The following is a 17,350-nucleotide window of genomic DNA, read 5'->3' on the forward strand; positions in this document are numbered from 1 at the left end:
TTATTTATACACAACAAGGAATGGGAAGAGAGAGACATGACAATAGTTTTGGCTTATCAAAACTATGGTTATAAACGAGATGGACACCAACTCTTTTTTCTATACACAAGAGACAAACTAAAGAATAGTTGCAAATTACAACAAAGGTCAGTTAGATCAGGAAAAAAATTCCAACAGTAAGGACACTTGGTCAGTACAAAAGATTTTTTTTTTTTTTTGGAGGCTATAAACTCTTTTATCTTGGAGACTGTAAAGAATTAGCATCTATCAAGAATGGTTCCTAAGAAGTTCTGTTTAGAGCAAGGGTATGGACTTAATGACCTCTTGAGGTCACTTTTCAGCTTTATTTTCTAAGGTTTCTCTGTTAGACAGCCAATTTAACCTCAAAAAACCTGAACAAGTGTGTTACAGGACAATGACCTTTCTCTGTTGCTAACCCAGGCTAGATTTGAGTCAACATAAAAGTGAATGTCACCATATCTTATCAGCAGCTGCTGAGATGCTTCATCCTCTAGGCATGGTACTGTGCTATTAAGGTAATAACCAAAAAAATAAAAACCAGGGTGTATCTTTACATACTTATCTACTACTAAAATAGTACTTACATTACATCCATTATTTCTAACATCATTTGTATTTCAGGCTGCCAAGACAGGCTGCTGCTCAGAAAATATATTGTAAAACCTATTACTAGTAACTAATGGGTGGTGAGTTCTGCTGAGACTTCTTAATTAAAAGTATTCAATCTCTTCAAACCAAAACGACTAGTATACTTTACCAAGAGCAAACACTGCTTCAATTCAAATACTAATCCCAGCTTAATACTGTCAAAGCACCACAAAGAGGAAGACCAAAGCACGTCTTGAAAACAGAAGGAAGGGGCAAAAAACCGCTTGAAATAAATCTTGTAATGCCCAGCTTTGAATTCCCTTTTCTTTGTATTTTAATGGTCCAAAAGTCTGTAACAAGCTAACCTCTTAAAACTATTGCTCAGTTACTGTTAATGGAGAATATAGCTATGATTTCAGCAAGCAGTCCAGCAATCAATCCTTCATTTCTGACCAGAATCATATATCTGATATTTGTTTGACTTCTGGGAAGGAAAAGGTTATGGCTAATGTCCATCAACACAGTCCCATTTAGCGATGGCTACACAATTTAGAACTCGGGTGATTAATTGGATTCCACAAGTGCCTGAAGGCCAGTGGATGCTGCAGGACGCTAAAAGTTGGACCCCTCTTAGCAATGGAGCTTACTGCTGTCTGTGAATATAAAATGGGTTTACTTTCTTGTAATGACGTTGCTGGAAAAAGCTCACTGGGCAGCCCAACTACGTTAACCTTTGGCTCTTTCATATACAGGGCAGTATGGATGCTACACCCATAGTGAAATGCATTTACACTACAACTTTTTCCTGCAAGTATTATATGGTCCCAGTAAGAAATGGACTGGATCTTATCAGATATTGTTTAGGAGGAGTAAGGACTTGTGTTCGAGTTGGAAAGTGGAAAACCTGGCACTGATTTTAAGAGAAGAGGTTGACGGCTTTTAATATAAAGCCTTTCTGAAATGTTTATTTTTAATTATGCTACACACATAAACATTGTACAACCTGCCCTGCAGACTGATATGTCTATTTACATGTGGAAAGCAAATAGATATTATTAGGAGGGCTATTCACGATATAAATATCTCTCTTCAGGAGATGTAATTTCTTTTTAAATAGGCTACTTAGTGCATCAGTGAATGGCATTTGCTGTGCATTTGGACCCAGGGGACAAGTAAAAGATGACTCCGTGAAATTAGCTACTCCCTTTACTTTGCTGTGTTTTATATTAGGATTGTACTGCTGTGCACAGAACTCCCTCGGAGTTGGAGAGGCACCTAAGCTGAATGTTTCATAAGCCTCACGAACCTCAGCAGCGTTCTACGAGCCCTCACTGAGACACTTTCAAACCTTCACAATAAGTTCATGGGCAGGCAGCCCCTAGATTTTAGAAATACTTTGATCAATAAGATGCTATGCTACAAGTATGTTTAAACTTTGAAAGAAAAGCTTTCATGTTCAGCAAAGCACATACTTAACTCTATCCCAAATCAAGAAAGTACTTTCTGTAGTATTCTCTTGCTATCCAATTGGATTTAAACTTCTTAAATAGCCTGCTGAACTGGATCCATAAAAACAAGTGAGTTGCTTTAGAAGAAAGAATTACTGTAAAGAAAAATCTGAAAAAGTGGCTCCTGACTGCAATTTTCTTATGCTCAGCCTCCCACTAAAATCCCTTGCGTTTTTCTTGAGGTTCTTTTGGACAAGAGTATTTCCTTATTGCATTTGGGTATGTTTCCAAAGCTATGTAAGCTGCCCTCCATTCTCAGAGACTTCTGGCTAAAGCTGTGAAAAACTACTTGGAAAAGTACCTCAGAACATCAAGATTACTTGCCTGACTTGAAGGTCTCATTACTTACGTCACACTTCAGTGCAGTTAAATGAATCTCTTCTTCTCAAATCACTGTCTTTTTATAATTTCATTCACACTCGCATTTGTAAAGGAGAAGGGCAGGAAAAGACCAAGTCATTTACTCAAATAAGTCATTGACTCAAGTAAGAGACAGGAAATGCCTTTCTGCTTTTGGGGAGGAAAGAAGTGTTACTGCAGGAGCAGCCTCAGAGGCACTCACTCCAAATGCAAAAGCTACCATGGGCTGAATGTGACAGCGGTGTAAAGCGATGCTACAAATGCATTTTGGAAGCTCCCAGCACAATATAGCTTGATTTTCGTTTGTTCTTCCCTGTCTGTCTCTTCCTGTTGGCATCTCTGGCAACTGCTAACTGTAATGCCATATGTAGTTTAGGCTATCTAAATCTGAGTTGTGGTCTCCAACAAATGGCTTTATTATGCCTTGAGTTCAAGCTTCAATGTAGAGGACCTGCAGGAACCTACTGTCACTTTCACTGGAGTGGAGAAAAGCACTTATTTTTAAACCACCTGATTCTTTTAGGACATATCCCTTTTTTGAAGTCTCTCAGAAAACTCTTCTTCCATTTTTAGAGGCCATATTCGGCAAATTTTGTTTTACTTCTCATTCTCGTGTGCATTCTCATTAAAAATAGGTCAGAACCATGAGATATAAAATATAATGTATCAGTGGTTCTTCTGAATTTGTTTTCTAGATTCATAGACAGCATACAGCCCAAGTTTAGAAAGTTTACATTTATGAACGAAGGCTCCTGAAAGTCTGAGAAAGAAACTTCTGCCCTTGGACTTGGCTTTTCAGTAACCCCCTTCTCTATCCCCATATTAATTCTCTATTATGTGCAGTAAGCAGAGCTTTACTGCCTTGACTGAAGATGATGGAGAACAGTGCACTCTTGTGGGGCAAAATTAAAACCAGCAAGGAACAAAAGTTCTACCTTTGCGCAAAATAACCTAACTTCATACAAGCAGTTGAGTAGCTGCAGTAAGAGAGGATGAATATGGTTTCTTTTTACTGGGTGATTCAGAAGACGCACTGAGTACAGTAGCTTGGTTCTACATTTTCTTCCAAATTAAAATCTTTTACTGTGCGCTAGAAGTCTGTCTCTCTCATCTCATGATTTTAATTCAAATAGTGAAATTCTATTTCTAATTCTAGAAATAGAAGCAAGAAATCAATAATGAAAGAACTAGTAATTTTCAATGGATTAAAAGTCAATAGTATTTCTCTCAAACGCTTTAATTTAGCGGGAAAGCTAACACTTCATGATCTTCTGACTCAACAAGACAATCTACCCCTTCACTTCAAGAAGCAAGCACACATCCTATCAGGAACTACGTGCTGCATTGCAACATGGACAACTCAGTGTGACGAGACTTTCTGTAATCTGGCTCCTCTGCTACAATATCTGCACATTTTGACAGTTTGTTTTCTGTAAACCCAACAATCTATGGAGTCTGTATGGTTCAGACAATCAGTTATCAGACAGACAACCCTTTCCTCCTAGATCAATAATTCAAATCCAAAGCAGTGACCAAAATCAATCCAATGACCAAAGGTTATTGCAGTCTGATGGATGCATGGTGACTGGTATGAAATGAGTTTGTGGTTTCACTCAAGGCATAACGGTCAACAGTCCTTTTCAGGGAAAAAAAGAAAACATCTTCACAGTTGATACCGTTTTCTGTGCTGACAGATTTTAAAGAGAAACATAGAAGTGAGGCTGAACTCTCTTTTCACTCCTAACAGTGCTGCATCTAAGTGTGGGCTGATGGGTGTCCTTTGAAAAACTGTCTTGTTATCTCCTTTCTTTGGGGAAAAAAATAGAACTTTGTGCCCTTAACTTTTCATATGCACCGAAGTCAGCTGTAAATACGACCTACTAATTTGAAGACTTTAGAACATTTTCTTCTCAGTCACAAATGTAAACCCAAAGATATAAAACAGCATGTACAGCAAAAAGCTATCTTTAGTTCAATGTATCTGATGGTCATTACCTGCTCCAACTACTTTATCAATGGATATATTAGAAGCATCTAGTTCCTTGGCAAATTCATGCACAGCTTGGTTGGGATCCTCATATGTATGCGGATCTACGTAAGTTCTCAGGCCTGGGAGTTTTACTGTGTAAAAACAAATTCAGAGAGAAAAATGTTACTTAGACTTAATTAATCCTTCTAAAGAAAGCTCATGAGACAACAGAAATCAAATCAATAGAAGAAAAAGGTATACTGCTTCTTCAAATCAAACTGCTTTTGATGGGTCTTCGGGAATCTTAATATAGAGTGAAACCAGAGACACTAACGTAGTTATTGCACAGAAGTCTGAAAACCGATTTTAAATATATCTGCACTTCCCATATTTAACTGCTTTTCAAATATTAAAATACCACCCACCCCCCCAGCTCACTATATTTAGATGCTCCCTTATATTGTCCCTTTTGAGGTAAAAACAAAAAGGCAAGGAACAAAACGTGTGACACTACAGTCAACCTGAAAAGTTCTTAGGAATATATTAAGGTGAGCACATTAACTCAAACTTTTTCATTCTGTGTCCTCCAACTAGATGCATAAGAAAAGAAAATTATACACAAACAAAGGCACCTCTGCCTCAATCCCTCTGCTAGTACATACTAGGATGGCAGACAGTTGTTATTAGTCTGGTTCTAGCCCTCAGTTACCTTAAAATCCGCGTTATTATTTTGTCCCCCTTTACAGTTTCCTGGCCAGGGATTGTTCTGTTTACCCAGGGCAAGTGTTAGGTCAAATGACTGAATGATTTTAGGGGCAGTTTCAAGCTTTCCACATCTCTTCCTCCAGCAGGGCGCGGGGTGGAAGGAACATATTATCATTCCCAAACTTTCCAGCAAAGATGCTGAAGGCAAAACATAGCCTCAAGGCACTGCTTGTGCTTGTACCGAGTACTTTGTGCGCCTGCCTCTGCATTCATTTTAGAACACAAACATGTTTTGTTAACAAAAAGTGAAATAACCATTACAACCAGCTTGAAGTTTTCTGCTTCTGACACAAAACCTGCATTCCTGGATGTGTATTTTAGCTTTGCCTAACTGCACCAGTTGGTCTTGTAAAAGATATTAACTCTTCCTTACAAACACTGCCTTAATCCACTCAGGAATATCCTTTCCAGCTTGGCGTTATTAGACTGCATCAATTTGTTGTCTGCTAGAATAGTTAAATTTTTTTTTGCTGGGCTTACACAGATGGGAAAAAAAAAACAAACCCACCTTTGGACCATTAGGTAGAGCACACCATTGTTTTGTCAAACAATGCCAAGTGTACGTAAAAAAAAAAATAAATGATCAATTTCATGGAGATTTATTGGCCTCAGAATTGACAAAGAAATGATAAAACTGAGTTCCCAAGCTAATTGCCTCGAAAACAATGCAAACTAAGAGCCATGCTCTTAACACAAGGGCTGCGTGTGCACGGCATTAAACGCTGACTGTGTTTCCTTCAAGAGCCTGATGATTACAGAATTACTTGCAAGTAAAACAAAAAGTAATTGGCTGTATATTGCTGTTGGTTAAAAATCTTGTAAATGCTCCTTTCCGTCCATGCTGAATGTACATTACAGGCTCCCTCATACCCCCAATAAAAATAACAACAATTAAAAGCTGCTGCACTGTGGGGTTTTCGGCTGCAGATTTTTAATGCTGACCCCAGAGGTTCCCAAGATCAGGTGATGGTGACTGCAAGGAGAATAATCCCTTCACACCAATAATTAAGGGCAGCCTGTATAGTAACTGGGTTCTGTCATGAAAAACAGATAATAAACACATGCACATGTGTTAAGCTGTACTACTTTACAGCTCATTCTGTGCAAACATAATAATTTACATTTTCATTTTAACAGCATGAATTGCCCTAAAGGTAGCAAAAAAATAAAAAGGGCCTAGCCAAAGAAGGCAAAGGGAGAGGATCTGAGGAGGTAAAACATTTTTGCTCCTTTGAAGTAATATTATAGGATTTGTAATAAGGCTGCAGGGAATAGTTCATGGCTGGAGCCTTTTTTAAAGTAATTCAGAATAAACTGACTGAAATAAACCAGCTGCTGTATTTAAGATGCTGAAAGTTTACGACAGCCAGGGAAGTTACTTTATCCTTTTTTAGTTCATAGGAACAATTTTCTTATTCTTTGAGAAAGACTGTAATTTAGTAGAATAAAGTTTCAACAGCCACACACGTACATAAATACAAATCCTAACAGATAAATACCTGTAAACTCAATAAATAATTTTCAAGAATTTCTAACAGAAATACCAGGTCCACGATCGGCTCTGTTCTTCCTACACAGTGAATCAGCATGGCACTACTCAGAAAACAGTACATAAATATCTAAAGCCAAATTAAAAGCAATTTAATCCACAGGAATTTAACAGCACTGACATGTTTAAGAATAGTGATTGCAGCTTTCCATTGTGTGGGAGTAAGGAGAGCAAACTCTGACCTGTTATTTGTCTGTGACACTTTTTTTACTGGCTGCTTTTATTTTATAACCTCATTAAATTTGGATGATGAAGCATTAATTCTATGGGCCACATGTAACCGTATAGATTATTTTTTTTTTTGAGACTAGCTGGTTCAGCAGTCGTTGGGCTGCACGAAGCAAACCCCTTGTTACAGCTTGTGTGTCTCCTGCCAGGGTAGGGGAAGGAGCGCACGTGTTGTGGATATGCATGCTCTCGGCTCTCTGGAGAGAAGGAGGGGCTCCAAACTTAAAATAATAATAATATGAACAGTCAGAGAACTGTTACTCCATTGTCCCGGGGATTAGGAAGCAGTTCTGATTTCCAACTACTGCAGGTAAATCCCTCATTAAAATGTTAATTCAATTACATTTGGTGGGGAGGCATCCAATTATGGTACCAACAGCTCTTTTCGTGCAGATGGTACGGTGCCACTGTTGTGTGCAAAAAACCCATGTACATTAACCTTATAACATGCTAAGCAATAGAAATAAACGGTTTAATGTGGTTTACATGGTGCAGCAGGATATTTATCTGGAGCTGAAACTGTTTCAAAGACAAACTACTGCTTCTTGTTAAAAACATGTTGCTTAGACACCAAGAATTCTGCGGGTGAAAAAAAGGCATTTCCAGTCTTGGTGTTTATGAAGGGCATTATCTTTGCCCTGTAAGATGAAAAAAAATCCAAAATGCAGTGATAAAAACCCAAGAATCCTGTCCCCTCAATAGAATGTTAAACTATCACTTTCCTCTCCCCTCAGCTTCTCCTGCTCCAAAACTAATCTATTTCTATTTTAAAGACGGTATGGATGGAGCTTTGACTGTGATCTAGTCTTCACAATCCACAGCTCCTCTGCTGTGGAAGAGTGCTGCGGGGTTACGCGCATTGCAGAGAGCCTCCAGGATCAGAGAGGAGCTGAAATACTGCAGGACATGACGTTCCCCTCCAGCCACAGGAAGCTACTTCTTCCCGGTAGCCAGGACACGTGCCTGCACTCAGAAAACCAACATTTCTTCCCCTGAGCATCTCCTGGATGGGATCTCGCTCCACGCTGTTCCTTTCACAGGCAACAGCCAAACAACCCAGAGGAGCCATGAATAAAGTCTTGTTTAGCCTTATTAAAAATAAGTACACAAACATCAGAAATAGATAGGCTTGGAGTTTGGCTTTTGAACGTGTTTCAAAAGTAGCCCAGAATCCTCAGCATGAGCAAACTCTCACACCCTTAACTATATACAATTTTTGTGATACAAAGACAACGTAAATCAATAGAAAGTCTCTCTTCTTAGTTCTGGATGAGACCCAAAGAAAGCAGAGACATATTCATTCTTGCAAGTAGGGAATCATGACTTGAACAACACATGTTTGTAAACAGAGATAGATTAAAAAAATCACATTAATTTGTGAGACACTTGTTTAGTAGATATTCTTAATTTAAGAAACTACTTCAAATCACTTTTCAGCCTATGCTTAGAATAATTCCGTACTAAGTTATTAGTGGGTCAACTTTGTCAAGCAAGAAATTTTCACAGTCCCTTCCGTAGTCATCAACACAGGTTTCATTGATTTTATATTTTGCCTTGGGAAAAAAAAAAACAAAAAACCAAACAACTGCCCTTTCTTAGACTTTATACGGATGATAATGAGGAAGTTGAAGTTACGCTCTGCATTTCAGTAATGCACAGCAGAATCAATATCATATTGCTAACCACACGCATTGTTTGAACATAGACAGCTATGTTTTGCTCATTACTAACCTGAACACAGATGAAAGAATTTGAAACAAAGAATAATTGTTTGGGGAAAATCTCCTTGCCCACATGAGAAGAGATAATTCTCTTCTCAATTTCACCTTGTTTTAAGTGAGGTATAACTTTTTTTTTTTTTTTTAAATTGAAAAATACCAGTTATCTAGGGGATGAATTAAACAGAACTGAAAGCATTAAAAGACTTCAGTAACTTACAATGGCCATTCCCAAAATGTAGTCTTTTCTCATCAGTGCCATGTTTAGACTTCTTGTATCCACAGAATCTACAAGCAACAAAGAAAAAAAATTAATATAGAGAATTTTATGTTAACTGCAGGTGGAAACAGAATAAAATGTTTTCCCTCCACAATTAAATGCCTGTTTGAAAGTTTAATGATATTTACATTCTGTGTGCCCTATAGAGGCACGTTATGTTCTCAGGGAATTTGAGGAAATTGGCTAATGAGAGGATTTGTTGATTTTTGACCCCTACAGTTTAATTTTACAATTGCCTAAGAATGTGTTTATAGCATTTTTTAACAACTGCTGCATGATTGGGGCTGCTAATGTTAGCGGGCTCATTACCGAGCACGAAGCAGTATTCGGATCTCCTGGGCAGCAGACAAAGGAGAAGGTGCAAACCAGCCCTGCTACTGCCCGACGACACCCCATCTGCCATGCTTGTCAAGGTCCCTCGGGGAAATGGAAGCGGGAGAGCAAATGTGCAAACCAGACGATAAACTAACCTCCCAATCAGGACGTACACCACAACTGTGAGGAGAATAATGGCTACCGCCGCTGAAATGGCAATCATTACGACCTGGCTATTCTCACTGGAAATGGAGAATGCTGGAAAGTTAACACAAAAATATATAAATACACAAGACACTGATTACATCACAATTGACACTCATGTAGGGAACAGACAGATTTAGTCATCGCTATCTAGCATTTGGTGTCCTGCCAAATATTTAATCTACTAAGCCATTTTTCATCAGACAAATAAATACAAAGAAAGAAAACAAAAGACTACGGTCATCTTTGACAGTTTACCAAAGTTGTTTCTGCTACAGCTGATTTTTACTCTTGCTGATTATAGTAAGTGCTGTTAAACTGATACTTCTATATAAACATGTGTGTAAATACAAACATACATACCATGACATACATACATATATATACACATATATATATATAGAGAGAGAGAGTCATGGCCAGTAAGGAGTTTTTCCTTGGCAAGAAATCCTAGCCAGTCAATAATCAATCACTCTTACTCTCACTTCTGTATGATGGAAAGTGCCTTAATGAATTAAGCTTTCCAGTTAAGCTTGACAGTATCCCTGTGAAGGCTGTCCAAAGCCATAGAATACAGAAGCAGACAGAAGAATTATCCATGGTTAATTACTGCCTATAGAAAAAAAGAAGTGCTATTTTCTGCCTTATGTCTGATGCTTCCCAGCAGCCCCTATGCATGGAGCTTTAGTGTATTGGACAGATACACAACGACAGGACATCTCCAGATCTTCGGTATTAAGAACAATCTTCAGCAGACACCCATTGAACTTCACAAGGCGTAGCAGAATTAGGCTCCTTGGCACTATGCTTCAAGTTAGCTGTTACCTGAAAGCTAGCTCACCTGCTCCCCACAAATTGGGCAGTTTGTCTACATGACTGCTTGAAGTCACACCATTCCCCTTGGGAAGAAGCCTCTGCCTATTACACACCTACAACTGTACTCACACAGCTATGATAACCTGGCAATAGGAAAAAGTTAGGCAATTTGGTATCTATCTGTATAACTTGTACACTCGTTATCGAGATGTGCACCACTGACTCCTGTCACTTTCCACATTTTCAGTCAGCTTCATCATTATTATTATTATTGTTACTACTACTTTGCAGAAAAAACTCATTAACTTCTAAATTATGAAATTTGTTACCACTACAACTGATTTTTTTTCTCCTTGCTGTACTTGTCTGTCCTATCTTGAGTTCCAGTTTCATCCAGTATGCCAAAGCCATGTGTCACCATAACAGCAATTTGTAACTATTTTTTTTTTAAAAAAGGGGCTTGTTTGCTTTTCAGAATAAGAGCTGAGGTGGGGGAGAACAAAGTGAGGATGAAAGACATAATATATCACAAAAATACATGGATGCCAACTGCAAGAACAATTGGCTTATGCTACTCCTTCTCGGTTAAAACTTTGCTGCTTTTAGCAGACCACTTCTTACATCACGGGTTCTCAAGCCTTATCATGAGTATATGAATAAGCCTTATGAGAGCGTATCAGAATTATAGTCCTTAGTTGTGTTATAACTCTGAATGGTGGATATGAGTCTTCTGTGAAAGTCCTACTTTCTCAAAAGCAAACAGCCTTTGATTATACAGCATCAGTCTACATCGGTAACTGGGTACCTAAACAGAGGCTGACTTTTTGATGCATTAAACCACATTCTGCTTCTAGGAAACAAAAGGTCTGATTTACTTTATAGTACCAAGAAAAGTAACTTTTAAATTGATGAGCTCTACCAAGAATCTTTCTGATATAACAACAGAACTTATAAGGAATAACAATAAGGTCATCAGTTAAATAATGTTATTATCTAGGCGTTAGAGAAAAGAAAAAGGTGTGCTAGACCAGTAAAGAAGTACTTAAGGCCACCCAGAAACGTAGTGACAGAGAGGAGGAAGGACCCCAAACTGCCTAACTCCCTGACCAGCTACTCAACTGAACGACCATCCTTCCCAGCCTGTGCATATTAGTTTCGTTTCAAGGCTGCGCAGGAGAAATCAGCTACACTTCATGGCAACACGGAGAATTACACACTGACGCACAGGAGCAACGGACCAATATAATATTAATTCTCTTGGAGCAGGGGTTTACAGTCTGCAGGGTTCAAGCCAAAAATTTGGAAGAGCACGTGGCTGTGAATCCAGTTTTCTACCAAACTTCCTCTCTCGGCAGGTATTGATTCTGGCACAAGGCAGAGGTTGGGTAGGGAATGGAAGAAAATACCACCTGCGATATTCATGGTACACTCTTTATAGCATGTTTCAAGTTTAATGATAAAACATAAAGTTGTATAGTAACTCTACTCAGAAAGACACATCGTAAATAGTTATGAGACGCATTTACTAAACTAGAAAGGGAGCAAAAGCAGCCATTCAAAACAGTCAGAAGCTGGGTAGGATGTCAGAATAAATGATTTGAACAAATACATACAATCCGGACTGGTTTCAAATTCAAACTTGCGGCTGTTTGTCCCATATCCAGCTGCAGTTCGGGCTCGAATTTGGAAGACGTAGGTGGTATCAGGTTTGAGGCCACTGATGGTAACATTGGTGCCTTTGGCTCTCAGAATAGTATAGCTTGTCTCTTGTTCCTGCTTTTGGGAAGAGAAATTATCAGATTAAAACCACACCCTAAAAAACAGAAACAAGAGTCGGTTGGTACAAAATTACTACATATCACCTAGAGAGCACCAGTATATTTTTTGAATATTTATACCCTGACAAATGCTTGTACAGCCATTCATTTTCAATCAGCTAAAAGTCTTTTGATTAGCAAGAATTCAAAATCATTAGAGTTTCTACGGCCTTCTGCTAAAAATCAAATTCTAGACATGCTGAGTTTATGACATTTCATAGAATGGTGTGGGTTGGAAGGGACCTTGAAGATCATCCAGTTCCAGCCCCCCTGCCATGGGCAGGGACACCTCCCGCTAGACCAGGCTGCTCAAAGCCCCATCCAGCCTGGCCTGGAACACTTCCAGGGATGGGGCATTTCATTAAATGGTTTTGCATTGTTTTATCCATAGTGTGTAATACAACAAGAAAATGAAAATTAAAATGTTATTTGAAAACCATAAAACAGATTTGCTGTCCTATAGCACTGAACTAGAAGATGTAAACAGCCAACTTAGACATTTTAGGGCCCTGAAGAGCTATTGCAGGATGTAGTTTTTACTGCCTTACATTTTACAAGACAGTGTTTACCTTTATAACAGTCAGAAGAGAAACTCCACTCAGGCTCCTCACCTCAGCTCTGTGAACAGGCAAATATAACTGGTTTTCTATCACGCTATAAAAATCTATGAGACTGATGCATCCATCCTCATTTGGGCAAAATCCCGCTGAACTTGCTCCTGAGTGAATCTTGGGCTTTAGCAGTCAGAAAGGAAACGTGTGTGTGCTCCTTACTGCTTTTTGCTATAGAGCAAGGTGTATGTCCAGTATAAACAATATGCTCAAAACCACACTCTGATTAATAGTGACCTATTTCTGACATAACGACTTTTTATATAATTAAGAAATGGGCCGTTTTGTAATTTACTAAGTTTGGATACAGCTTCACACTGTATAAAAAACTAATTCTGATAGAAGTACGTCCCAGTTCCACTGTAAGCACATAGTCTAAAAATTTAAGCATGCATTTGTGGCCTGAGGTATTGCTTATTGTACTAAAGCCATCCTGTACCAAAAAAGCATTTTTGGCTTCCTAAAAATGGCAGCTGGAATCACCTCAGAAAAAATCTTGGACAGCAGCCACACACGTGGGGACTGCAAGAATCTCAGTTGTTCAGGTTTGCAACGACCAGCTTTTTTATTCGGGAGGTGGTGGGGATTTCATATGCTGCCCTTTTACTTTGAACGCAGAAATACACTAAAACCATTGAGTTTTGCCTGGTTGAAAGCAGAAACTGAGTTAGTTAACGTATGTCAGATGCAAACAATCTCACCTAATTCCCACTATGTTTTATGGCATTGCGTTAGCTTGCAAGGTACTAACACGTTTAACTCTGAAAACGCTAAAGTGCCAATGCACAAGTGCAGAGGTTGGCAAATACTCACCACACTCATTGTCAAGGCCATCTCACCTTCACATGAAAAGTTCAACTGACTAGAGCTGTTTTAGTGTGTTTGCTCTGCAGTGCTGTCTAGAGTAAGAAAGTTAGGTTTATCCTAAGTTAGTAGGTTGACATCAGAAACTGTTCACTTTGGTGCTACAAAAGATTAACTACCCTGTTCTTGGCAGGCTTTGTTATAGAGAGAAACAGAAACATTTACACCATAGTTAGGGAAAATGCCAGAATCTCCACACAATATTCAACGTTATGCATATGAGTAATCACAGTGAAAGGGGAAAAAAAAAAAGGCAGTTAAAGCCTGTGCCTAAAAGTTACCATCCAGAATCAAAACCTCAAATAGGGTGAGCTGGACCTAGTCTTCAGAGAATGACTATAGAAGTGTTTACCATGGCCCGTTTTCATTACACACTAAGAATAAAAAGGAAGTCAGCATTGGACCTCCTCATGGTTTCTCGATACCTCTCTGAAAAAGTTTTCTGTTATAAATTCAGGGGAGAAAACTTACAGGAAGACATTCTAATGAGCTAACAGGGTTGTGTAAAATTATTTATTTTTGAACTAACAAAGGCCTAGTATTATAATTTGCAGGCTTTCCTTATCTCATCATTCAGCTGAATGTAGGCAACTATTTTAATTTCAAAGACATAATAATCTTGTCTTTTAAAATGTGAAATCTTTTGTGTATGCTATGACTGGACATTCATTTTGATCTCACTTCAGGCTGCTTTTATGGAACGCAAACATTTCCTTCTTGTGCAGATACATACGTGCAAGGGAAAATACAGTCATGGCCCTGTCTGTTAATAATCCGCAATGGAACTTGGAAAATAAACGTTTAAAACAATGGTATGGAGGATGTCATGGTATCTTAGTTTATGGTAAGCTTTTTACACACATATTTTGTAAGTCATTTTTTATGTTACTAGTAATCAAATCAGTGAAACACCACATAAAAGCCCAAGTTTATCTTTCTTGGGGATGAAGTAAAACTTCAGAGATACAGCACTGTAGCTGCCATAAGCAGAAGGAATATACAAAAAGGAAAGTCAGTCTTTGCCAAGCAGAAATTTAATCAAACACTCTGTCTGATGATAAATTTGAACTTGGATGCACAAAGCGTATTCTTCCTGAATATTTCTGCATAGTTTACCAGACACAGTCTTTACTGGGAAGCAAATCCCACTGCCGTTAGTGTCTCATTTGCAAATGACATTTTATAATTTTAAACTATGTTTTAGAAAAGACACATTTTGGATACATTTAACATTTATAGTGGCAGTACTAGTGAGAGTGAACAGTATGTCCTTTTTCAGATAAGTACAGTAAGTGTTTATATTATACGAGGAAGAACATTTTCTCCATCATCTGCACATACACTTGAGAGGCAGACCAGACTACACATCTCTGGGAGGAACCCACAGTCCCAAAGATACTGCTTCCCACCAGTGCCAGCCTTGAGCTTTTCGTCAATATGACAGTTCCTACAAACCCTGTGGAACATATGTGGCCTACCTACCCTCAAAGCCAGAATAACGAGGGTTTAAAAGCAACTAAGTGCATTTACATATAATTTAGTTTTTCAGCCTCAGAAAGAGCTAGATATCATTATTTACTTGTTGGCTTTAACCAGTCTACTGAGTACACTATTTCAATGATGGCAAAGGCAAATCTATTTTACTAATGTGACACTGCAATGAAACCTCACTCATTGTTTGCAGCAGACTTCACCTTAATAAATTGTGTGCAATTTAGTTATCATAATTCTAAGCCACACATTTAAATGAAGCAATTAATAGTTTATGTGTGGTATTTAGGAGACAAGGGCTTTTTGCATGACAAGATACTTCTTCCAGAGAACATAATTATGCAAGCAAGGACAAAATTATCTGCTTGTGTAAGAAAAAAACAAAACAAAACCAGCCTTTTGTTATACATACACTTTGATAGCTGGGACAGTTAAAATCCAGCAAAGCATTATATTGACGGACTAGACTGGGTGTCACTTCATACCATTAACGTAACATAAAATGTTATGCTCCAACATAAAATAAGTGCCCCGAAGTTCCACAAAGTACTACTCTGAAAGAACATTTTATTTCTTTTAAATGTTTTGAATAAATCCTAACTGGGGCCTCAGAATATATACTGGCCCTATATATTTTTACAGAAAATAAAATTCTATTCCAAACAGTAAGCTTGAAAATCTGTCACTCTCAATTCACGATGTTATGCATTAGAACCCCACAGGTTCATTCCAAAAAGTTAAAAGTTTCCCAAAACTGTAGCTCCTAATTTCTCTAGAAACACCACATAAAGCTCTATTCTCTCTTCCTTACACAAGTGAAATCACTATTTAAAAAAAAAAACCAACCTGACTAGGTTAATTAATTACCATTGCAGAAAATAAGTATTTTCCAGATACTTTATGCCACTAATGCATTAAAATAACTACATGCTATCATAATTTAGATACAGGCCATTCTATCTTTATTCCAAATCTGTTCTAACATCCTGAATATCACTAACGTGCAGTTGACCATAAATATCACACATTCTTTGAAATTTACAAACAACTTAAGAAAGTAAAAAAAAAAAGCCACATTTGCAGGGCCAAGGTGTATGATAGAATTGGGCTGACCTGTATTACTCTATTAAGGCTGCATTTATTAATTTCTAAGAGATTACAAAAGGTATGGCAAGTAAAAAACAAGCAGGTGTGAAAAAAATGGCTCAACATAAATCATCTACCAGCAATCAGGTATGACTTGTGAGGAGAAATACCCAGATTGCTAACTGTGAAGGGTTTATTTCTTGGCAGCTGCTGCTTAACAGCAGTGGGGTTTTTGATGAGCACAACCAAGATGATTTCTGAAGGAGAAAATCAAACGGGCTGGACCAGTTTAAAAAGAAATCTCTCTTTTCAAAAGGGTGGGGGGGGACGACGATGACACGGGACAGGGAGGGGGGGTGACTGCTTAGACATCTCAGACTGAAAAGCAGCATCTTCCGAAGGTGTTTGGAGAAGAAATGAAGAGTAACAGTCCAGCACGGGCTGCTCTGACCTCAGGTAAGTTTAACATGTACAGAGTAGTAGTTTTCAACCTCTTTCATTTTGCAGACCTAAAAAAGGGCACTGAGTTAAAGCCTCCTGACAACAGATTTGCTTTTCTTAGTTACCTTTCATAAACCCTGAAGAATAGGCTTCTGACCCCCCAAGGGGCCGCAGACCACACATTAAAAACACTGGTGTCAGAAGGTTGTTTTTTTAAAAACCCTTTGCTCTAAATGGTCTGGCTCCTATTGTCAAGCAGTTGGTCTAAAAGCTGTCTGGTGCATGTGAACTCTTGATCACAGACTTCAAAGGGAAGAAACACATGTGCAAGATCGGCCTCATAAGACTGGTTGTCTTACGAAGCTGTCTTATGATGACCAGTTGCCCCACAAGGCTGGATAGGCTCGCTGGGAACAGCAGCCGCACGGTCAGTCTGCGCACACAACAGCACCATCCTGCACTCCGCGGTCCTTGTGCAGAGCCACCCAGGCGAGACTGGAAATGGAGCTGAGACAGGGCTTCCGCAGCTCTTGGAAAACAAAGGTACAGTCACCAGCAGCAAGCGCAGCCAGGTCGGTCCCAAATGAAGCACAAATTAATCATGCCGATAAATAACCTGGCCCGTGAAAAGCTGCTGAAGCTCTGGGGTCCTTCAGGCATAGGCTCTTTGTGACTACATACCTCTTGCAAGTCTTACTTATAAGCAGCATCTATATTCT

At 38.7% G+C, this 17,350-nt stretch overlaps 1 protein-coding gene across 3 annotated transcripts in view; it reads right to left on the reverse strand.

Annotated features, from left to right (window-relative positions):
* Positions 1 to 17,350, reverse strand: part of EPHA3 (EPH receptor A3) — a 231,365-nt gene that overhangs the window by 41,146 nt on the left and 172,869 nt on the right. For 2 of the 3 annotated variants that reach the window (XM_054185695.1, XM_054185708.1), the window contains 4 exons: positions 11,935 to 12,097; positions 9,457 to 9,559; positions 8,927 to 8,994; positions 4,473 to 4,598 (listed from right to left, as the gene is read on the reverse strand). In XM_054185695.1, coding sequence (XP_054041670.1) covers positions 4,473 to 4,598; positions 8,927 to 8,994; positions 9,457 to 9,559; positions 11,935 to 12,097 — 460 coding nt within the window. The remainder of the gene's footprint in view (positions 1 to 4,472; positions 4,599 to 8,926; positions 8,995 to 9,456; positions 9,560 to 11,934; positions 12,098 to 17,350) is intronic. The other variant, XM_054185699.1, reaches the window with a different exon arrangement.

The sequence above is a fragment of the Rissa tridactyla genome, chromosome 1 (assembly GCF_028500815.1).
Source record: "Rissa tridactyla isolate bRisTri1 chromosome 1, bRisTri1.patW.cur.20221130, whole genome shotgun sequence".
Classification (NCBI taxonomy): Eukaryota; Metazoa; Chordata; class Aves; order Charadriiformes; family Laridae; genus Rissa; species Rissa tridactyla.